The sequence below is a fragment of the Pinus tabuliformis genome, chromosome 6 (genome assembly GCF_031772625.1).
Source record: "Pinus tabuliformis cultivar Carrire ecotype Pingquan chromosome 6, CPIR1, whole genome shotgun sequence".
Classification (NCBI taxonomy): domain Eukaryota; kingdom Viridiplantae; phylum Streptophyta; class Pinopsida; order Pinales; family Pinaceae; genus Pinus; species Pinus tabuliformis.
This window is the reverse complement of record NC_142292.1, coordinates 2,095,517,658-2,095,541,068: the sequence shown is the minus strand read 5'-3', so window position 1 is coordinate 2,095,541,068 and position 23,411 is coordinate 2,095,517,658. Positions and strand designations below refer to the sequence as shown.

At 36.6% G+C, this 23,411-nt stretch overlaps 1 protein-coding gene across 2 annotated transcripts; it reads left to right on the top strand.

The window, feature by feature from the left end:
* Positions 1 to 16,277: 16,277 nt before the first annotated feature.
* On the top strand, positions 16,278 to 22,770 carry LOC149267620 (zinc finger CCCH domain-containing protein 17-like). Of its 2 annotated transcripts, none has more exons than XM_089433711.1 (13): positions 16,278 to 16,656; positions 16,993 to 17,097; positions 17,182 to 17,274; positions 17,364 to 17,471; positions 19,012 to 19,158; positions 19,374 to 19,493; positions 19,589 to 19,648; positions 20,472 to 20,569; positions 20,818 to 21,220; positions 21,368 to 21,454; positions 21,656 to 21,739; positions 21,945 to 22,033; positions 22,233 to 22,770. In XM_089433711.1, the coding sequence occupies exons 1-9, from the start codon at positions 16,375 to 16,377 to the stop codon at positions 20,948 to 20,950; spliced, it is 1,146 nt and encodes a 381-aa protein (XP_089289837.1). In that variant the 5' UTR covers positions 16,278 to 16,374; the 3' UTR covers positions 20,951 to 21,220; positions 21,368 to 21,454; positions 21,656 to 21,739; positions 21,945 to 22,033; positions 22,233 to 22,770. The 2 variants fall into 2 exon arrangements, with proteins under 2 accessions (XP_089289837.1, XP_089289835.1); XM_089433709.1 differs by having other exon boundaries at positions 21,656 to 21,744.
* Positions 22,771 to 23,411: the final 641 nt, after the last annotated feature.

The following is a 23,411-nucleotide window of genomic DNA, read 5'->3' as shown; positions in this document are numbered from 1 at the left end:
TAGTGAAAAGGAGAGTGAACTGAGTTGGGTGAATTTAAAGAGGCAAATCGTTCCGGGTTTGACGTTTTGAGATAACGGATTTTCAGGGATTCAATAAGGTAAGGCGTTAGTTGTTTAAAGCTCGGCACAGTGAATCAAAGTTAGAAACTCTCAGTCATTAATGGTAACGATTGCTTTGCCTTGCCACCAGTCAATTGAGCGGTTAAACCAAGATTTGGAGCGCCCAATATCCCTCCAGGTGCTCGGTGATCTAAGGTAAGCTGAAATTTTAGCCCCCAACTCGTTGATTTGCTGCGTGAATGTTGGTATGAATCCTTAGTGGATCAGGTCTCACTTAAAAGCGAATGTATTGCATGGTCAACACGTTAGATTTTGGCATTGTATGTGGAGTTGTATGTCGTGCCGTGTCAATAATGAAATCCATGAACTAAGGAGGCACGACAGTTCAGTGTTATTGCATGTTATGTTGAATGGCGGTGAATGGCATGTGAAGCGCTGTAGAATGCGCACTGCATTTGTTATTGTCACATAGTTAATTGATTGTGCGCCGATTTAAACAGCAAAACAAACAGTCAAAACAACATGCATCCATAACCCTTGCTGCGCACTATTGTTTTCATTTACACCAAAACAGGGGATTGATATGCTTTAAGGATTGAATGCATAATGCCATTTCTGATTGAAGGATTGCATGTCGAAGCCATTTAAAAATTCATTTGAATGCGCTATTATTTGTTTTTGTTTTAAGGCCGAGAGTTTTTAAAGTTTTTATGGGACAGCCGACGGCAGTTTTTGTAAAAATTTTGATGGGCCGAGGGTTGTGTTTTGCAAATTTTTATGGCTAGAAGTATTTGCAATTTTTTTATGATGAGGCTGCAAGCATGATTCCAATTTCCAAGTGCTATAATGTAGCCAAATGATCCGTGTTCATTTGTGTTTTGAGGCTGAGCGTATGTGTATAGCACTCTATTTGCCATGCTAAGGCTAAGTGCCTTCGTGCTCATAGTTCTGTTGCAACTGAGTGTAGTTTGGTATTTGATTTGGTAATTGAGGCCGTGTGCATAATTTTGGCGCACTACAATTTTTTTTTTTTATCAGTCAAAAGTTTTTTAAAATATTTTGGGTTAGGCCGAGAGCCAAATGTATGTGCACTACACAATTTTCCTGGTTAAACATACACAGTAATCGATCATTTGAATTTTGGTAAACAAAATAAGGCCAGGAGCATGTATAAACATTGTTTGTATATGTATTTTTGTTTTCAAAAACAGAGAGCAGCATATTGACAGGGTATACAGGCATTTGTTTGCATTGAACAGGGATTAAAACAGTGTTGTTGCTGCGGGCAGAGTCAAACAGAGGTGAATTGAGTTGATTGAAAAGAGGAAGGTAAGGTTCTTTGCCTTCAAAAATTTCATTTCGAAATCAAACAAATAATTATATCTTTCTTTCAAAATGAAATTAGTAACAGCAGAGGAATTCATTCATTGGTTTACAGAAGCAATGTCAGTCAGAGTAGAGCCAAAATTCCAGATAGAGAGTTGGGGGAAGGAAACTATAGAAAAACTTTACAAAGCAGGGATGATAAGTTTCCTACAAAAATTTGATGGCCACTCTGAACAAATAACCAGGGATTTTATAAACAATTTCAATCAAGACCAGACACGGGTGGGAGATGTCATTATTCCTGTAACCCAGGAATATCTTTCCCAAGCTTTAGATCTGCCCATGATAGGTGAGAAGTATTACAAAGGCCTGCACTTCAAGGAGAAAGCCTGGACTTTCTTTCTTGAGAAGAACCGGAAAGGGACATTTGACAGAACAAAAGGGATACCCAGGGAATGGTTTAATGAACCATGGGGTGAGTTGGTTTTGGTTATCCAAAAGTTTTTGACCTGTGATAGGGGGTATAGCGTGGCTCACTTGTATCATGTCAGACTTCTGCAGCATATAAAAGGGGAGGATAGGATTAACTTGCCTTTTGAGAATGATTGAAACAGTCAAACATGAACACAGGCCTAAAGCAGGACAGATATACCACCAAGGATTAATCAAAATCCTAGTTGAGTATCAGGTGAGATCACAGGGCATAGTGTGGTGAGAATTCATGTCTAAAAATCAATTCATTGAAAAGGTTAATGAGGTACAGGATAAAACAGAGCAGGAAAACAGAGGATTGATGAACTCGCCCTTGTATCCTAGAACAAGAGCCAAACAACAGAATAGCATAGCCATGCAAGAAAATGAAACATCCGCTATGTCTATTCCTAGGCGATTTAGGAATAAGAGTCCCATTGATTTAGAGAAGGAAGTAGAAACATATTCCCCAAGACAACAAGTAGAGAATGATATTGCACAAGAAGCATTTGAGAAGGATTCTTCATATGATGATGCAGCAGCAGCATCACTAATGAAAAATACACAAGATTTTGAGAGAGAACTTCATTTAGGAAGAATCATGGATTTAACTGACCAAATGGAAATTAGCAAAATCTTAGAGAAACAATTAAAAGAAGAAAACAAGGCAAATAAGAAAGATAATGCTAAATTGGTAAAGGCAAATGAGAAACTGAATGAAGAATTGGGGAGGCTGAAAAGGAAAAATGATCTACTTTCTAAGCAAGCATTTAAATGGCTAAAGGAAAAGAACATGTGGCAGGCAAAATATGAAAAACAAAAGGTCAAAGCAGCTTTGTTTAGGGAGAGACATGATACAGGTTTGGATTATTTGGCAAGGGCAGCACAACAGGAAGCATCTACAGGTACAACATCTACTACAGAAAGGCGAAGGTCAAAGAGGAGCAAGCAAGCATGGGGACATGCTTGATGATAAGCAAGGGAGAGATGTTGGGCCTTAGTTTTGGTCTCATTTTTGCTCAAAGAAATTTACTTATCCATCTATTTTCCATCCATTTTCCCTTCATTTATCCCATTTTGATGTATATTTGATATCCATTCAGGTATTTAATTTTAATTTTTCAATTTCTAAAGTTTTTATGAAAATTTGGTTTTTAGTGCAAAATTGGCAGATTCAGAAATTCCCGTAATAGCTCTATGGTTGATATGGTTGCAGGACACTTGGGCACGAATGGAATGCATGGATGGACAGCTTGGGAACTAGGACTAAGCCATCAATGCTTGGTTCGAACAGAACAAGCTTTATTAGGCCCATTTGGTGCTAGTCAACCATGACTAGTCATGCAGGAATCCCATAGAAATAGGGCAGTTTTGAGATTTCATAGGAATGGTCATCTTTCTTGGGATGGAGATAATGAATTCGACTTGGATAGGTGGATGAGAGTAGATGGGTTTGCTTGAGTGAATATAGATCAGTTTGTTCATGAGACTTCTTATTTAAAGCCAAAACTTTGATGGCTTATGTATTGATTTTGTGATATACTTTTATGTTGTGACATCTTTGGATTGAGAAGTTAATTTGAAGACTTGTGTTATTATTATTTTGCTGTGCAATGCTATGGATGTGTGACTGATTTAAGCTTCTGATATCACCTCTCATATGTTAGATGATCCAAAAATACAAATTTTATCATAGGTTATTAAATTAGAATAAAATAATTATTAATTTAAGATATTAAATTAATAATTATTATTCTAGAATGTTTAATTATTTAATGGAGACTTTTAGAATTAGCATATTGTTGTAACAAGATATGACTCTCCAAATGTGTCGTATCTTAGGCTCTATTATAGGAGATTAGTTAGCTAGTTGGTTTGAATAGCATTTATTGTAAATGGACACTTGTAAGTGATCCATAATTAGAGGTAGTTAGGAAATGGAGCTTATAAATAGCTCATTGCAAGAGTGTTTGGTTGTTCGGGTGTAAACTCTTGCAAATCAATTATGTAATTGTTTTTTTTTTTCTGATTAATAAAATTACGTGTCTGAGGACACTTCTGCCATTATTGTGGTATCAGAGCTATGGTAATGCTGCAGTTGATTTGAGGAAGAAATTCCAGCAGTTGATTTGAGGAGGAGATTCCAGCTCTATCAGATCGTGGAAAAACTCAACTCCGTTGAAGTGATCAGCAAAAGATTGGTATGAAATTTGCAATCATTTTTTTTTATTGATTTTAGTTCTGCCAATTCTAAAATCATTTGAAAAACAAAAAAAAAACTGCAAATGCAAATTTGTATGATTTTTTTCCAAATTGGTTGAGTGAATTAAAACATAAAAAAAGGGCCTTGAGATTCTGGAAATTTGGATCCACCATAAGGGGATTTTTTCTAGAAGCATATGAGACTCCAGGAGCGCAGAGAGTCACGCACGAGGAGATTCAACGGTGCACAGAGTCACGCATTTGTCACAATTTTTACACAAATTTGGTCGCAAGTTCGTTCTGGTAGCTTTTCGTTTTTAACGAAATCCATTGCAAGCAGAATTTCTCCTTTGGAAGTAACGGAAGGATGCACTAGCAGCTACCAAAGAAACGCGCAGAGGATATAGACGCAGGCCGAGAACAGCTGAACAGTCGTGAGCTTTTTGGACGTGAGCCATGGGTATTTGATGATAGCCGTTTTGATTCTTGACAATCTATGCAATTCGAACTTCAGATCAACACACCTTCTGATAAATTCGTGGCAGATAGAGACGAAGACGCAGGTTCCCTCTCTAGTGTTTGGCTGAAGCCGTTTTTTTAATTTTCTGGATTTTAAGTTGTTGTAATACTTCTTGCTGTAAGTTGCTGTAATACTTGGTCTTCTTTACTTGGTGTCGGCGTTGAAGTTTCCCAAGATTTGCACTTGTTTGTGAACTCTCTTGTTTGTGCAGTCTCCATTGCTGGAAAAGTGACTAGTTTGGAGAATTTTTGATGCTGTTGAAGAGCACATACCTTGATTTTGCTTTCGGGTGATTCGATGCTAGAGAGATCAAAGGAAAAGTGACGTGAATTTTTGTTCATCCTAACTCGGTGGGTGGAGAATCGACATTAAAAAAAATTCTCATTGTGCAAAGCGTACATAAGGAAGCAATCTACAGCAAAGGCTTTTCAAAAGTATCATTAAAAGAATATTTAACTCTATTTTAAAAGACACATTGTATGGTACATCTATTTTTATATGCATAAAGGGAGTGGCACATACACTTTTACATACATAAGCAACGTGAAGTGATTTCATAAAGTTTTCATAATTATATTTTAATGGGAAGTATGTAAAGGCACTTTTTAAAGAGTGATCATAAATTATTTTAATGGAGAGATAAGGTATCTTTTTTAAATTGTAAAATTATTTTGGAGTGATAAGTTTTTGGAGTGAGAAGTAAGAAATGTTTTGAAATTTTTGGAGTAATAAGGAGTTTTATTTGTAACTTGGAGAGATAAGGTGAGTTTGATAATTTGTTTTCAAGAAGCTATTTTTTAATTGGGATCATCATATTTGTAACTCAAAGTAATTTTACTTTGAGGGGGGGTAATTTTTCTTATCATATTGTGCAAAAGCACCATTGTAAAAAGTCAAATTTTGAAAGTTGCCCTGTAAAATTTGAGAAATTGACTAGAGTCAAGTGCAAAGCTCAGTCAATATTCTCCTGTTTTGACGACTATTCGAGGGTCAAGGCCAAGCCCCGATAGATCGTGTTTTTTGCGTGGTGTGTTGTGTTGACTATCTTGTCCTTTCTGTTCTGCTTCTTGGTGCGTCTCTTCATCGCTAAAAATGTCTAAGTTGATTAACTTATTTTCTGATTCCGACAAACTTGAAGGCACCAAATCTTATAAAACGTGGCATCGTCTTATTGAAAGCACACTCATTTACAATGAATTATGGCAAGGAATATGTGATGGAGATGTAAAGCCGAATAAACCCACAGATGCAGATCCACTGGCAAAATGGGAAATCAAGAATGCTAAAGCCTTAGCTCTTATTAAATCGTCTGTGAATGATGAAATGTATGTACATATAGAGAATGCCACAGATGCATGGACTGCCTTGAAAACTTTTAAAGACCTCTTTGATACTCAGCCAGAATCAAAGAAGGTTGATCTACAGCTAAAATTGTTGCAACAAAAATTAATTGAAGATGGTGATATTCTTGAATATCTCTCCAGACTTAAGAATATTAAGCAGGAAATTATTAATGCTGGTTTTCCCGCAATTGATGATAGCTTTATGGTCACAATTGTAATTGTTGGGCTTCCTTCTTCCTATACGCATTTTTTAGAAACTTTACAAGTAACTGGGAAATTAGAAAAACTAAAGTTTGATGAACTTTGTGAAATGTTAAGTCAGCATGATAAAACTTTTGGGAAGAAGAAGAAAGTTGGTGAAGATGTTTTTCTCACAGAAGCCAGCACAAGTAAGTCTTCAGCTGATAGTTCTCGAGGAAGAGGCCGATGGAATTAGAATCAAGCAGATCGAGGTCGAAGCCAAAGTAGAGGCAACAATTTTAACAGAGGAGGAAGAAATAATTTTCAAGGTAGAGGAAACAACCAAGGAAGAGGCAATTTTCAAGCACAAGGATATAATAGTCAAGGTAGAGGACAATCTCCAAATAGAGGTCAAAGCAGAGGCAGAGGACAATCTTCAGGACGAGGAAGAGACTTAAGTCAAATTGTATGTCGAAGATGTAACAAAGTTGGCCATTATGCTGAAGATTGTCGAACTTCACTTAGTAGAATTCCCAAGTTTCAGCAGCATTCAGCACAATTTGCAAATGATCAAGATGACGACAGTTCAGAATATGTTTTTACTTCCTCACCAGCATCAAAAATTTCATCTCATCTTAGAAGTGACTATGAAGATGCCTGGATCTTGGATTCCGGGGCAACTCAGCACATGACATGTCGACGTGATTTTTTCTGGAATTTTCAAGAATGCCAACTTAATTCAATTTTTCTTGCTGATGATACAAAACATACTCCTTATGGAAAAGGAGTAGTGAAAGTTTTTCTCCCTGAGATTGGAGAAAAATTGATTTCCAATGTATGGTATGTACCTAGTTTCAAGAAAAATTTGCTCTCTTTAGTCACGATTCGACAAGCAGGACATCAGGTGATTATGGAAGATGGATTAGTGAAGATTAATTCAGTGAAACAGAACTTGAAAACAGTTATGACAGGTTATGAAGATGGAAAACTGTTACGGATGAAAGGGACAGTTATTCCAAGGCATTCTGATTTTGCAGGGGCAGTGACTACAGGTATTTCACCTATCAGACTATGGCATGTAAGATATGGACATTTGAATTTTGAGAGTCTTTCACAATTGCAGAAACAAGGAATGGTTAAAGGACTTCCCACATTCAAAAGGGAAAATGCAAAATGTGAAGCTTGCATTTATGGCAAACAAAATCGAGAAAGTTTTCCAACAAGTTCATGGCATGCAAACAGGCGGCTACAACTAGTTCATAGTGATGTTTGTGGTCCACTACAACCCTCATTTGGTGGTTGCAAGTATTTCTTGCTATTCATTGATGATTTCAGCAGAATGACTTGGGTTTACTTCTTGAAGAACAAGTCAGAAGCATTTGATAAGTTTAAAAGTTTTCGCCAACTTGTTGAAAATGAAGTCAAAGAAAAGATAGGTACTCTCAGGACGGATAATGGGGGAGAATTCACTTCAAATGAATTCAAAAATTATTGCAGTGAAAATGGCATAAGACGACATCTCACTAATGTTTACACTCCACAACAAAATGGAGTAGTTGAAAGAATGAATCGCACTTTGTTAGGAATGGCAAGATCCATGTTAACCTTCAAGAGGTTAAGTCCCACATATTGGGCAGAAGCAATACATACAGCTGTCTACTTAAGAAACAGATCTCCAACTGCTTCTTTAGACGGAATCACACCTTATGAAGCTTGGTTTGGGTTCAAACCTCGAGTTAAACATCTTCGAGTTTTTGGGTCAGTGTGTTATGCCTTAGTTCCAAAAGAAAAACGAACTAAGCTTGACTCAAGAAGTTTAAAATGCACAATGATTGGCTATTCTGATGAGAAGAAAGGGTATCGTCTTTTGAGCAATGGAAAATTCATTGTGAGCAGGGATGTCATTTCTGATGAAACAGAGAGTAAGAGTGCTGAAGAAATTGAAAATCTTCTTCACAAATTAGAAACTAAGGGAAGTAAAAGAAATGGAAAAATGCAAAGTCAACCAACTTCACCAAATTGGTATGAACTTGATTTTCCTTCCTCTGAAGATGAGTCATCCAGTCCATCTACATCAACAACATCATCAGGGTCTTCTAGCAGTTCATCCGCATCTCCAAGCAGCAGCAGTTCTTCAGACAGTGAGTCTCCACATTCTTCACCTGAACGAAGTACATCAGTTTATATTAATCCTCTTTACAATGATGGGGACTTTACAGAAGCACAAACAAGTGAGCACCAACTTCCGAAATGGGCAGTTCAACTTTTGAAAGATGTCAAGCCTGATGAACAGAATAAAACTGGCACCAGAAGGACACATAGAAGTGAAGGCAATTTTGCCTTGATAGCAAATGATTTTACTGAACCGTCCACATACAAAGAGGCAGTAAAACATAAAGAATGGCAACAGGCTATGGTTGACGAATATAAAGCAGTAATTGATAACAACACTTGGAAACTTGTTGATTGTCCAGCAAATGTTAAACCCATAGGATGCAAATGGGTTTACGGAATTAAGTATAATCAGAAGGGTGAACTTGACAAGTATAAAGCACGACTTGTCGCAAAAGGTTTTGCGCAGCAGGAAGGCATTGATTATGAAGAAACCTTTGCTCCAACAGCTAAATGGAACACCATCCGATTAACACTTGCATTGGCCACTCAAAAAGGATGGAAAGTTCATCAAATGGATGTGAAAAGTGCTTTTCTCTACGGAGATTTACAGGAGGATGTGTATATGACCCAACCACTAGGTTTTGAAGTTGAAGGACAAGAACATAAAGTCTGCAAATTGATCAAGGCTTTATATGGGTTAAAACAAGCTCCCCGAGCTTGGTATGCAAAGATGGATGATTACCTTAAGAAAGTTGGTTTTCAACGAAGTGAATTTGATGATACTTTGTATGTGCGACAACAGGGCAAATATCTGGTAATTCTTGTTATGTATGTAGATGATTTGATCATCACTGGCAATCATGATGATCATCTTGCACAGGTAAAAAAGGAGTTACATGCAGGTTTTAAGATGACCGATTTGGGGTTACTTCACTACTATCTTGGAGTTGAAGTCTTCCAACGTCCACATCATATTTTGATTTCTTAGAGTAAGTATGCCGCAGAGGTTCTTCAGCGATTTGGCATGCAAGATTGCAAGCCCGTTCTCACCCCCATGGAGCAAAACTTGAAACTTTCAAAATTTGAAGGGGGGGAAAAGGTGGACAGTACAACTTACAGACAGTTGATTGGCAGCTTGATTTATTTGACAAATACTCGTCCTGATCTATCTTATGCAGTCACTATTCTTTCCCGTTTTATGCAGGAACCACGAGACAACCACTAGAATGCAGCCAAAAGAGTTCTTCGATATATCCAAGGAACAAAAGATTTTGGTCTTCTTTACACAAAGACTAAAAATTTTGTACTTGGTGGATATTCTGATGCCGACTTTGCTGGGAGTATTGATGATCGAGCATCAACATCAGGTTATTTAATGAATATGGGGTCAGCAGCAGTATCTTGGAGTTGTAAAAAACAAGCTACAGTGGCGACTTCTTCAGCAGAAGCAGAGTACATTTCAGCATGGGAAGCAGCATGTGAAATTGTTTGGTTGCGCCGAATTTTGCAGGACTTGGGCATTTCTCAGGCAGAAGCTACATCATTGTTCATTGACAGCCAGTCAGCCATCAAACTTGCCAAGAACCCAGTTTTTCATTCAAAGACAAAGCATGTGGACACCAAGTATCATCATATCAGGTCGCTCATTGCCAAAGATGTCCTCAAACCAATTTATTGTCCTTCCGAAGATCAGATCTCCGACATTTTCACCAAACCGCTTGGCAGAATAAAATTTACTAAGTTCAGGGATGAACTTGGTATCTGTTGTAATGTATCTTTGGATCATAGGGGGGAATGTTAGATGATCCAAAAATACAAATTTTATCATAGGTTATAAAATTAGAATAAAATAATTATTAATTTAAGATATTAAATTAATAATTATTATTCTAGAATGTTTAATTATTTAATGGAGACATTTAGAATTAACATATTGTTGTAACAAGATATGACTCTCCAAATGTGTCGTATCTTAGGCTCTATTATAGGAGATTAGTTAGCTAGTTGGTTTGAATAACATTTATTGTAAATGGACACTTGTAAGTGATCCATAATTAGAGGTAGTTAGGACATGGAGCTTATAAATAGCTCATTGCAAGAGTGTTTGGTTGTTCGGGTGTAAACTCTTGCAAATCAATTATGTAATTGTTTTTTTTTCTGATTAATAAAATTACGTGTCTGAGGACACTTCTGCCATTATCATAGCGTGCAAGGCAAGGGTGGAGGGCCCCCATTCCAAGCTAAGTACACTTCCTTGTTAACTAGTTTTATTTCCTTGTAATCTGGTTGAGTGTAGCACTAGTTTTTCAAAGCTTCATTTGAGTTTGTTTTATGATTCATGCATAGTGATTGATTTCATTGGTTAATAGCTTATTCATCACTTTATTGAGTTGGAAAAACAGGTGTTCAAGTTGGGCATCCCTTCTGCTAAAATGATGAATCAAAACTAGTTTCTTTTGTTTGCATGCAAGTAGTTTTATTTCCATTAAGATTTAGATATTGAGATGAATGAATTATGATGGAATATCTTATGTGTCTCTTAAGTTAAGAGCTTCTTTCATTAGTAATTTATCCATCTTAAGTTTTTGGTTTCGATCTCTGATTCATTAAGTGATAATTGGGGTGAAGGTGGACTTCTTGAGGTCAAGAACCCTTTCAATATTTCTCTCTTTTTAAGCTGATTGAATTAGAGTTATAAGATGTACTACTTTTAGCTTTTGAATAACTTATCTTTCAAGGTTTGGTTATATCTGATCTTCACATATAGTGAACTTGCCTCAAAGCATAAACAACCCGGATTGATAAGAAATAATTGTGTTAATTTAGGACCATAAATTAGCTCAACAGCTTGTTTGAATGGGCAGGGAATGTTAATCCCTTAGGTCTTGGGATGTTAGATTGATGTTCTTTTTGTAAGTGTGCCAATGCAGTATCCTATAAATATACATCAAGGAAACTCATTTGAATAATCATCTTACCTTGTGGATTTAGTATATTGTGAAAAGAGGTTGCCTCCCTCAAAGAGGCTTCTAATCGACCCATTATTTCACTTGTTTAAGCATGGATTACTAATTTGGGCATTTTTTCAGGCTTATTTGGATATTTGGTCCATAACATTTCTTATAAAAAAAGCTTGTTTTGTTTCATAGATAAAGCTACTCTAAATTCTGCTACACAGGTTTGCAAAGCTTTTATATCGAGAAAACCATTAGTTCTATCCATCAATCACGATTAGATATCCAAAAGGTATTCTTGTTCGACTTACTTAAGAAGTGTATTGATTATTTTCCTTACACACAAAAATCTGCAAGATAAATGTTCTTTGTATTTATACCTTTAAAGTATAATTATCATGTTTGTTTATAATTCTTATCATACCATATGGACCATGGGCCTACTTGTAGAAAGAGTATGTTAATGTCCCTCTACGTATCCCTTCAAAATTGACAACTCACCAATAATTCACAGTGTGTGTCAACGTAACATAGCTCCAAATTACATCTTCTAGTGCTCATGAAAATATCCATTAATCCCCGTGTCCATATCTAGAGGACTTCCATATGAAACTCTTTTCCTATCAATTTCTCCTTGTCTTTTGTGGATTTATCATCTTGCTTTGGGTGTTTTTAGTCAATGGCTCAACATGGCTATGGTATTCAATGTATTTGGGTACATTGTGGTTGCATGACTACTCACAACACTATCGTTTGTGAGGTTACTCTATAATTTGAAATAGTTGCATAGTTACACATTTTCCACATTCCCATGACTTGCATTATTTTGTTTGGGATGATTGGAATATATTTTGGAATAGCTCATGCACCATTTCACTACGCAAACTTGGAAACTTGCAAGGATTAATCAATTGTGAATTTGCATGAGTGCAAGTCGATTTCATATGTTGGAACATTCCGAAAATCTCATGGACATGAGCAAAGTCAATCAATGGACTTCGGTCATGTCCATCGAATTTGTATAATAATTTAGAATTTGCAATCGACATAAGGATGAGTTATGAATTTGCTATAATATATGGTGATTAGGCATGGTATGTTTATCATACCTTCAGACAATTTGAAGTATGCATACTAAAAGAAGTGAACCAATGTTTAATTTTCCAAACGCTATTTTGAATTTAATGGGATTTCTAATTTTCTCAAAATGCCCATTTCAATTAGTTGGATTAGAGGGGGATGTTAGGTCCTATGGCACATCAATGAGAATTTTAGGGGAAATATGAGGGGGTTACAAATTTTGGCTGGGTGAATTTTTTGGAAAGAATAAAGAAGGAAAAGAAGAAAACCATATTACATGGCTTCATCGCATGTAAAACCTTCAGTTGCAAAGCATCGAGGACAAAGCTTTTTGAAGGACAGTACCATGGTATGACCCCAAGGGGAGAATATATGGGGTTATATGAATATGATATGATACAGGGGGGGATATATGGGGTTAAATGTACATGGGACACGTACATTTATATGTAATACTGTTCAACATGATAAAGGGGCCGCATGTGCAATGTGTGAATAGGTGTATAGAGAGAGCATTCAGTCATATTTTTTTCCCTTATTGGTGAGCTATTATATTTTATTACTGTAATATAAACAACATAGTCAATGGGAAAAAATCATAATGAGCATTGGGTGATTGTGCAACAAGATATCCAAACTTCCATATGAATGTATGACAAAGATCCCATACATTATGATTGAACATAACTACCATCTAGAAACCAAAAACCAAAAACGTCTTCCTTGAGGAAAACCAAGTAACGCTAAATAAACAGTTGAAGAGTCACAATCTTAAGCTTATAGAAACAACATAGAGGTTTTTCCAAGAAGGAAACAAAACCCTCTATGGATTGGTGATCCATGGTGCATGCAAAATTTGGAAAACCCCAAAACCTATGAAGAGAAGTCGGAGTTAGATAGTTTGGATCTTAAACTCTCATCGCGAGTTTGTTTTGACCAAGGGTTGGTGTTGAATTCAAGTATATGTCGATAGAGCGTACGAGCTCTCGGCTGAGATTCTAATTTCATCACATATTCACACATCCTTACCAAAACCCATGACACGTCTTCATGGGATTAACCTTATGTTAATGGAAAAGCAAGGAGAGGCATCAACAAACAATGCATCAATTGTTCCAATGAAAAAGGGGCCAAACCCGAAGGATTTCATAGATACAAGGATGAATGACCGCTCAAGTTGGTCACAGGCCTTCTCAAAACCTATCTTCTAAAAATAGAATCAATTCCAATAACATAAGCCCATTCCACACCTTCGCACACAACAATAAGATCATCTAGGATATATCTACCTTCTATGAAGCATTTATGCTCTAACATGATTATATTAGTTGAATTGAGGCTTCTGTGATCCATATCAAGTTTATGAGAAAGGGGTTTATATTATTCCTTGTTCCTTTGGGACCCCCCATATTGGTGAGACGGGTCGCTCCATTAATCAAAGGATCAGTGAGCGCGCAACTGACCTTAAGCATAGAAGAACCAAGTCTTCTGCTTTAGCAGAGCACGAGGAGAAAACTAATCATCACGTCTGTATCGAGGAAGCTAGTGTTATTGCTAAAGTTTTGCATTTCCATCATCGGAAATTTAGGGAGGCCCTTGAGATTGAAAAAAGGCCGATCAATCTCAATAGAGAGGATGGCTGGAAGATCAGCTGTTGTTGGGTCCCAGCGCTCTCCTCCTAGTCGTTTTCTTCCTCCTCTCCCTAGGTTTAGCTTGATCTTGTTGTCTTTTAAGTAAATTCCCCTTGTTTCCCGTTTCCTGTGGCCTTTGTTCTTTAAGGTGTGGTTGTTAAGTTTTGAAATATTTTAGTAGCAATTAATTTATCCTATTAGGTTTATTCTAATAATTTTAATTAACAATAAAAATAATCCTGAATTTAATCTATGACGAGGTGTTATTTTTAACCCTTAAATAAAATATTAACTAATTTTTAAATATTAAATATTTTTTTTTGACCCTTATTTATTTTATTTCTTTAATATAGTCCCTTTACCTCGTACCTTAATAAGAATATAACCAACTATATTTATATTTAACAACTTTTATAGCTAACTATTAATTACTCTAATATTTATATAGGTAATAACTTTTATTATTAACTATTAATTTATATTAGTTTATTTTAATATATAATTATAACTATAAGTTTATAAAATGGTCCCCTTACTTTTATTTTTTATAACTAATAATTACTTTAATATTTATATAGGTAATAACTATTAATTTATTTATCTGAATATATATTTATAACTAAAAATTCATAAATGGTGCCCTTGCTTTTATTTTTATTAAAATATACAACTAATTGAATTAATTAATTTATTTAAATATAGTTTTTGGCCCTAATCCAGTCCATCTAACCGTTTAATTTAGCCGTTACACAATATAGCCGTTGGATGCTCTGCTTTGACTATTTAATATGCTAAACTAGATCTGTTTCTTCAACTTGTCCTCACGATGAACCACACTGGTTGGTTCGAAACACGTCGACAAATGAAATATCATATGATTATATTAGGTAATGTATGCTTTATAATGCAAACTTTTATGCGTGGGCCCAAATTGTTCATGGTTGTTGTATGGCATGGTATCAAGTTAGGTTTCCCCACCTCGAGGTTGAATTTTATGGTGCCCTAATTGAAGTCATCCCCAAGTGATTAAGTTCTTACTAGTCGTTGATAGACCCACAAGTATGGGGTGACCAAGTTCCATGTTGCTTTGTATAACTTACAGTAGAATCGGTAAATCGCTTAGGCTTTATGGGCGATAATAATTGATTCCATGCATATAAACAATCAACCAATATAAAGAAAAATGCATGGTCGTGATCACACCTTTTCTCCTCCACAACCTTCTTCAAGACCTCATCTTAAAATGTTGCATCACTGCTTCTCACTTGATATAAGCAATTGAGACTAGATAAACAATTTGTAATGATCAGTAAATGCTTTCTTAATCACCCTTCTTTAATTCACCCTCTCATTCTTTCTCCCGGAGCATACATCTTCGCGCTTGTGGTTTTGATTCTTTCTTAATCATCCCCTTTTTAGTCAGTGTCCCGCTCTTTCTATTAGAGACATACATCTTGTCTCTGGCGATTTTGATTGTCAAGGCCTTAAAAGAGACCACAGTAGTCCTATCCCCAATCTTGAACAAATGTTTTCAAGCATGAAGTTATGATTCCCGATCATGCTCAAATTCATTGACCCTCATAAGGTGGGACAACTTGGACCAAGCCTATTTTTCTTCATCAAAAGAGATGAGGTGAAGGTCCTTAGACATAGTTTCAAATTCTTCTTAAATGCCAGGGGGATGTAAACAAAAAAACTCACGGGGATGCCGTGCCTAAAAATTCATACCATGCATATCCACCAAAATCATAACCATGGTGAAAGATGGAAGCAAAGCCATTACTAATTTACCAGGGAGATGCTACCATAAATTTTGTTTACACTAGCAATGAAATGTTAAATCCAAGGCAAATAACAAAGCGCACGAGTCAATTACAACAAATGAAATTTTATCTGCCTTTTGACGCAATCTAATTCTATAGTTGAAATGTATAAAATCAACTCCACTCACACTCACATGATATAATGGATGGATGATAGAATGATTTTTCCATTGATTTGTGTATATTATTAAAAGTATTGTGTGGAGGTTGAATCCCATCATGTATCTAATAATTATTAATAGTTAAATTAAAATTCTAAAAATCTGATTCCAAAATAAACATGCATACTTATAACAAAAAAAATAATAATAATAATAGTAAAACTGAGAAAAATACATGCATTAAATTCCAAGATTCCAAAAATAAAATGAGAGGAAAACACTAGATTCCAAGATTCTAGAATTAAAATTAAAAGTGAAATGGATGAAATCCTTAAATTCCAAGATTCCAAAAATAGGAAGAAATGCATGCATGTGACCAAACGTAAACCTAAACGTAACAAATCCCAATACCAATAAATAATACTTGGGAAGAGTAGAGTGGATGATGACAGTTACACAGTGAAAGAGAAAGAGAAGGCGATAAAGCGAGCGAGATTTGAATGATATTTGGCGAACGACAAGCGGGAAGAAGCACCCAAGTTTTATCTCTCTCTACCTGCTGGCAGCCATGGGAGCGGCCACGCAATTCATCTCAGAGAAACCCGCACCACACCTGCAAAAGTGTAGCCGAAGCCACACCTGCAAAAACGTTGGAGCTCCAAAGAAAAATGAAGAAGACAGGGATAGACGGGGGAGAGGTCAGGCTCGGAAAAAGATTCAGAAAGCCTGCCGTTACTGGCTCGCAGGCAATTGCATGCACACAGGAGATGACTGCAAATATCTGCACTCCCATGTTGTTGGAGGCTCCGATGTCACTTTCTTGACAAAGCTCGTTGGCCACAGTAACAAGGTATGTAGCTTCTCGGTTTCCTTATTTGCTCTGCATATTCTTAGCTTGTTTTGGTTGGCTTCTGGCTTTCTCGCTCCCTCTGCATACTCTTGGTTTGCTCGTTCTTTGTTGGTTTCCTTACAAAATGTGCTCTGTTTCTTGGTTTCCTTGTCTTTTTCCATATCCCTTTGATTTGCTTGGTTTCCTTGTCTTTTCTCCATATCCATTTGATTTGCTTGGTTTCCTTGTCTTTTCTCCACACGCATTTGATTTGCTTGGTTTCCTTATTTTATGTGCTTTGTTTCTGGGTTTTCTTATCTTCTTTGCATATCCATTTGATTTACTTCCTTCCCACAGGCTATTCGAGGGATTTCTTTTCCTTCTCATTTAGGCGCTGCTGACAAACTCTATTCCGCTGGACAAGACAACAAGCTTATGGTCTGGGACTGCCATACAGGCCAGGTACTCTGAGCTTTTATTTACACTCAACTCTTATACTGTCTATAAATATCTTCATCGAAGCTTAACGTCTTCTTTCTTAAACAGGGTACACATATTCCTTTACATGGCGTGAGCGAAGCTGGATGCCTCCTCAGTGAAGGTCCTTGGATTTTTGTTGGCGTTCCTAACGCTGTCAAGGTAATTTAACGAGATTAACCTTAGCATTAGAATTGTTTTTGTCAGTGTGATTTTCTTCAGGTTGCTAACACAGTGGATTTATATTTCAGGCTTGGAATACTCTCACGTCCACGCAACAATCTTTAGATGGCCCCAGGGGACAAGTTCATGCCCTTGCTGTCGTTAATCAAATGCAAATGCTTTTTGCTGGAACAGAAGTGAGTCTCCTAAACTGCTTTGGCTTATGTAGTCATATTTGTTGTGACAAACCCCCTGATCTAAGGAGAGATGGTCAGTGGGTTACTTGACTCCACTGCCGTTGACCGGATTTCTTTTTTTTGAAATACATAATGCCAACACCAATTTCCTTCATTTCTTTTTTTTGAAATACATAATGCCAACACCAATTTCATTCACATGTACAGACTACACCAGTTGACCCGACAATTGACTCATGGGACTTGTCATGAGACTTCTTGACACCACCGCATATCCTGACATGGCCAAAGATATCTGAATCCTCTACAAAAATCCTCGACCTGGGAATATCTGTCCCATGACCTGGTTCTTTTTTTTGTTTTTTGGATCAAATACTTGCATCATTTAAAATTCATGAAGGAAATAAGTAGGGGGTTGTCACATTTGTAGTGTGTTTTCTTTTATTAGCTAAACTCTAAGTCATGACCAGTGTGTTCGAAATCGGTGGAACTAGCCAGTCCGACCAGGTTGGGGGTCGAACTAGTCTGTTTCACAGCCTTGAACCGGAAGTGGCCGGTTCGGTACCGAACTGACTGATTCTATACAATTTGACCAAAGACATTCCAAATGTAATTAAAAAAATAAAATAAAATAAACATGAATTTTTGAGTGGGGCGGCATAACTTTCAAGCCTATGGCTATTGAATCCTTATCCAATTTATGGTAATGTCCTCCTTTTTTTTGTTTTTGTTTTCATCCTTTTACTTAAATTTTTAACATTAACATGAAATAACTGAGGATTTTTTTAGAGTGGTTCCAACTTCATTGGATTTAATATGGGGAAAGCAAATTTTTAGAGCTCGCTCAAAATCTAGTAGACTTAACCGTTTCTCAGGATTTCAAGATTGGGGGAATTGCAATGTTTCCATTGGATTTTGTCATGTACGAGGGTATGGAACTAGTAATTAATCAAGATCACCAAACCCTCTATGTACCTTGATGTTAGTGGCATTGGTTGTCAAACTCCTTTATCATGACCCTATAAAAAATGTACCCATCACTCAAACAAAATCTTGACTCGACATGCTACGCTTTTTCTATCTTATTTTAATGCTTAGAGTGTGATATTGTTGACGAAGGTCCCAACAGAGGCAATGGTTATGATGATATGTATGCTTTTGTTGTAGCATGATTTTCTTTTTCTTTTTTTAGTGCTAGAGGCCATCTAGAGCCTATATTTTGTTGTATTTTCGTTTCAGAGATGAATTGCACTCGATGCTATTTTGGTTATGTGCACCCTTACATGCTATATCAATGAGAAGTTTTGCTTGTCTGTGTATAAAATGCTTTGGATTCATACGAATGCACATGACTATATATCTTTTTCTTTAAAATTTGAATGTATGTATTTTCGGCCGACCAATTCTCTAGTCCGGTTTTTTAGTGGTTCTGGTCCGGTTTCAACTGGTTCTCAGTTCGCCAGTTTGGTTCCGATAACATTGGTCGTGACTTTATTACATTATATAGCCCCACTGATTACGTTGACTTACGGTTTCACAGGATGGCACTATTTTTGCATGGAAATTTAATTCTCCAGCCAATGCCTTTGAACCTGCAGTTTCCCTCGCAGGGCACACCCTGCCTGTTGTCTCAATGGTCTCAGGGGCAGGAAGACTCTACTCCGCTTCCATGGACCACACAATAAGGGTATGTTTCTTTGCTTCTCGTCCACTACTTTTATTTGTATTTGTTTACACACTAAGATAAAAGAAAATTTGGGCTAACCTGGTTAATAAAAGCACAAATAAACATTGTTTTTCTTGCAAGCTTTGATGTTTTTCATTCACTTACAATTTTAGAAAATGAATTATGTACCCAATTCCAGATGAGTTTATATTTGACAGTTGTAAAGAAATTCACAGGTCTGGGATATGGAAAGTTTTCAATGTATACAGACCTTGAGGGATCACAAGTCAATTGTAATGTCTCTTCTCTGTTGGGATGACTATCTCTTGTCGTGCTCACTAGACAACACGGTGAAGGTAAGGAAGACTTCATCATATGTCCATGTTTCATTCAGGAAACAAAATGGTGCACAAACTTCATTGGAATTTCTAACTCATCAAATGCAATGCAGGTATGGGCCGCTACATCAAGTGGAGCCTTGGAAGTGACTTACACTCATAGCGAAAAGAATGTATGTTATCTAATCCTCTCTACCTATAACAATTGTGTACATTTTATAATTAGTTTTTTTATCCATGCAACCGCCTATTTACTTAGTTGCAGTGCAATGCTATTTTTGTATTCATGATTTATCTACTAAGTTGCATTGCAACGTGCTTCTATTTGGCATGGTGGTCCTAGGATCTGAAATCAAAGAGGGGTAACCAGTCCATGGGGGATGGTGTGACCTCTTTATTTTTTTAAAGCCAAAGTGACATCTAGATTATTTATTAATTATTTTAATCAAACATGTTTTGTTCTGCTGCAATTCTGTAGTTAGTTTTATGATTTATAAGTCTCAGTAGTTGAAGGACGCCAAGGCCCAAGGGCAAGACATTTGTGCATCAGAAATTATTTAGTGGGTTTTGTGATTTTTAAGTCTTGGTAGTTGAGGGACCCCAAGGCCCAAAGGCAAGACATTTGTGCATCAGAAACTAGATACCACAGTAAAATCAAATTCCACGAGAAAGTCTATGATTCATTCCTTTAATGGTTTCTTTACTTCTCTCAAATCTAAACATCCAGGTTGGGAGCTTTTAATGTATTTTATTGGAAAATCAACTACACTTACTACGCAAAATCCCTGATATTTTGCAAACTTGAACTTGTCTGTTTTATTATTATCATTATTATTTTAATGCAGCAAGGCCTTGCATGTAAGTGATATTTTGTTTTTTGTGTATGGTGTAAGAATCGAGTCAAACAATCCTATTAAGTCACTAGATATTGCAAGGTTTATGTTTCTTTTCTCAGAATTAAGTGGAGTTAAATTATTTTGGTTTTGCTTCTCACAGGGTGTTCTTGCACTATGTGGAATGAATGACGAACAATCCAAGCCTGTCTTGCTTTGTTCCTGCAACGATAACAGTGTGCGCCTCTACGACTTGCCATCGTAAGTACAGCTGCTCTTGAGTTCATTATACTAAAATATTGGAAAATGGAAAAGCATTTTTGATCATTCTGAGAATGAAAACAAGTTGGGCTTCGGAATGCCTTTGGGCTATTTCAGGGTCATTTTGTCCTTGTTTTAAAAATATTTAATGGACTAGGAAATTGTTGATGCGCTCATTTATGGAGTTACATGAATGTGCTCATATTGTCTGCTTTTTGGTAAAATAACATTTACGGGTTTTGTCTCAGGTTTAAAGAACGATGTAGACTGTTCTCGAGAAATGAGGTGCGAGTATTCCAGCTTGGACCTGGTGGATTATTTTTCACTGGTGATGGAGAGGGGGAACTTAAAGTATGGAAATGGGATACCCAGACTCTATGAGAGGCTGAGACAACCTATAAGAGTTTTGTTGTAACTAAGAGTCTCCAGTTGAAATGCTACTGTGGTCACTCCGACCCTTGTTCATATCTCCCACATGTGAAGCTCCTCCTGTACTCTTTTCACTTAGCATACTCTAACTACATCCACGCCGCTATGATCGTATTGGTCTGTGGAATAAACTCACATTGACAGAGGTATCTTTAGATGGCCCTGGGCACAAATTCATTCCCTGGTTTTGTCGCTAATCATATGCCTTTCACTGAAACACAAGTAAGTCTCCTGCTTTCCTTCTGTAATCATCTGTGTCATGTGTTTTGCTTTATTAAGTAAAATCTAGTTATATGTATGGCATCTTCTGTTTACTGTGGTTATAGTTTTCTCCATTTTAATTTTTTCTAAAACATTATTTGCTGACAGAGAAGTGGAGGACATTTTCCATCCCATCAGCTGTGCATCACAAACAAACTAATTTTGTCTCCACCCACAATCATTTACTGGCTTTTGGTAAGATTTGGGACCATATTTATCAATTTACGGTCTTATCAAAGTTTTCTATACTTTCAGTTTCATTTCAGATCCATTTATACTTTTTATGAAATGTGGTAATGCACTTTCAGAAGTTGATGGCATATTTCTCCGAGAGCAGACTTTCATAATTGTATTGTCATTTATCTGCATATTTTGAGAAACACATTTCTTTTGCAGGTGGGCTATGATATTTTCCATCTCATCATATGTGCATCGTGCAAACTGATTTTCTTTCCTCCCACAATCGTTTACTAGCCCTCAGTAAGGTTTGGGACCATATTTACCAATTTATGGTGTTATCAAATCTTCTTCCAATACCTTCAATTTCATTTCACATCCATTTATATTTTTTTATGAGCAGTTGTAATGGATTTTTGGAATTAGATGATATATTCTCCTGAGACAAGACTTTCATTGTTGTATTGTCATTTATCTGCATGTTTTGAGGGGCATATTTATTTTGCAGGTGGGCTATGACACTTTCCGCCTTCTTAAAATGTGCATCAGATGCAAGCTGGATTTTTTTTTCCATCCACAATCATTTACTGGCCCTTGGTAAGCTTTGGGACGATATTTATCAATTTATGGTCTTATCAAAGCTTTCTATACCTTCTGTTTCATTTCGGAATCGATCCATCTATACTTTTATGTGGTAGTGCATTTTTTGAGATTTGATGATATATTCTCATTAGAGTAGACTTTCATGATTGTATTGTCATTTATCTTCATATTTTGAAGGGCATTTATTTTGCAGGTGAGTTATTGCTGGGGCTGCTCCGTTGCTGACCAAGTTCCACAAGTTGTGGGCTTTGTTAGTTTAGGATATCCTTTTGGTGTGCGGCTGCATCAATAATCTTTGGTGGGCACCACAAATCTACTCTGCAGTCTCCAAAATCAAAGGCAGTATTGCAGCCATTCCCTTCTTGCAAAGCAAAGCCCAGCAGATGCAAAAATAATGGCACGTCCTGTGTACTTTGGACGATGTTCGAAAGGTTTAGATGTGACATACCTGGGTTGTAAGATACTTGTTGGTGAGGCTGATTAGGCTGTGCGACAGCTATCACATTGCTCAATCAACAAATATTTGATTCTCTCACTGTTGGACTTGATTTGATTATTTTTTCCCCTTTGGTATAGTGTTGATTGAGATACGGGACTGGTTGAATATACTGTTACTGATTAGCATTGAGTGTGAATATCTCATCTTCTTCTCAGTTTCAAGAGTAAACTTATATTTCCTAGTGGAAAATGTTTGAATAATTTTGGTATGCAAATATCTTGTCTTCTTCTCAGTTTGAAGTGGAAACTTGTATTTTCAAAATGCACCCAGTGCAAAATGTTTCAGTAATTTTGGTGATCTGATAAGTATACTTTGTGCAAACTTACATCTATTCTCATTAATTAGATGGTGCCTAGGCTGCGTCGATTTTTACTCACTATTACACAAGCAAACATTCATCTTTTACTCACTATTACACAAGCAAACATTCATCCTTGGCATGCGTACGAACATTGTTCAGCAAGGGGTGGAGCCTATATGGCCTTGGTTTTAGGCTAAAATTGGGGATGCCGTTTAGATGAAAAATCTGAGTTGTAGAAGTAAGCTAAGAGTTTATGGAATCAAGTGGCAGTGAGAACTGAATTGTAATTGCAATTTGAGCTGTGTGTTTGTGCTGAACCAGGTCTTATTTCAAACAAGAAATTGCTGCTGATACCTGGCTATTCAGTCTAATAGATTTAACCATCGGAAATACCTTGCATATCCTCTCACGACAAATTAAAGGAGAGTGTACAAAGAATCTCTGAAATGTGTAGAGAAGTTATAAGCAAAAGAGAAATTTAGAAGAGGCACCGCATATCAATGTGATTGGATAATGTTTCTAACCCTCTCAGCCATCAATGATGATGAAGTTGAGGATGAGGATTATATGTA

What these genes read in the sequence shown, in the direction of transcription:
- LOC149267620 (XM_089433711.1), top strand. Translation starts at nt 16,375, where the DNA reads ATGGGAGCGGCCACGCAATTCATCTCAGAGAAACCCGCACCACACCTG. An exon ending in TGCTTTTTGCTGGAACAGAA is followed by an intron (nt 17,472 to 19,011) that starts GTGAGTCTCCTA and finishes ACGGTTTCACAG; the next exon opens with GATGGCACTATTTTTGCATG. An exon ending in ACACTCATAGCGAAAAGAAT is followed by an intron (nt 19,649 to 20,471) that starts GTATGTTATCTA and finishes TGCTTCTCACAG; the next exon opens with GGTGTTCTTGCACTATGTGG.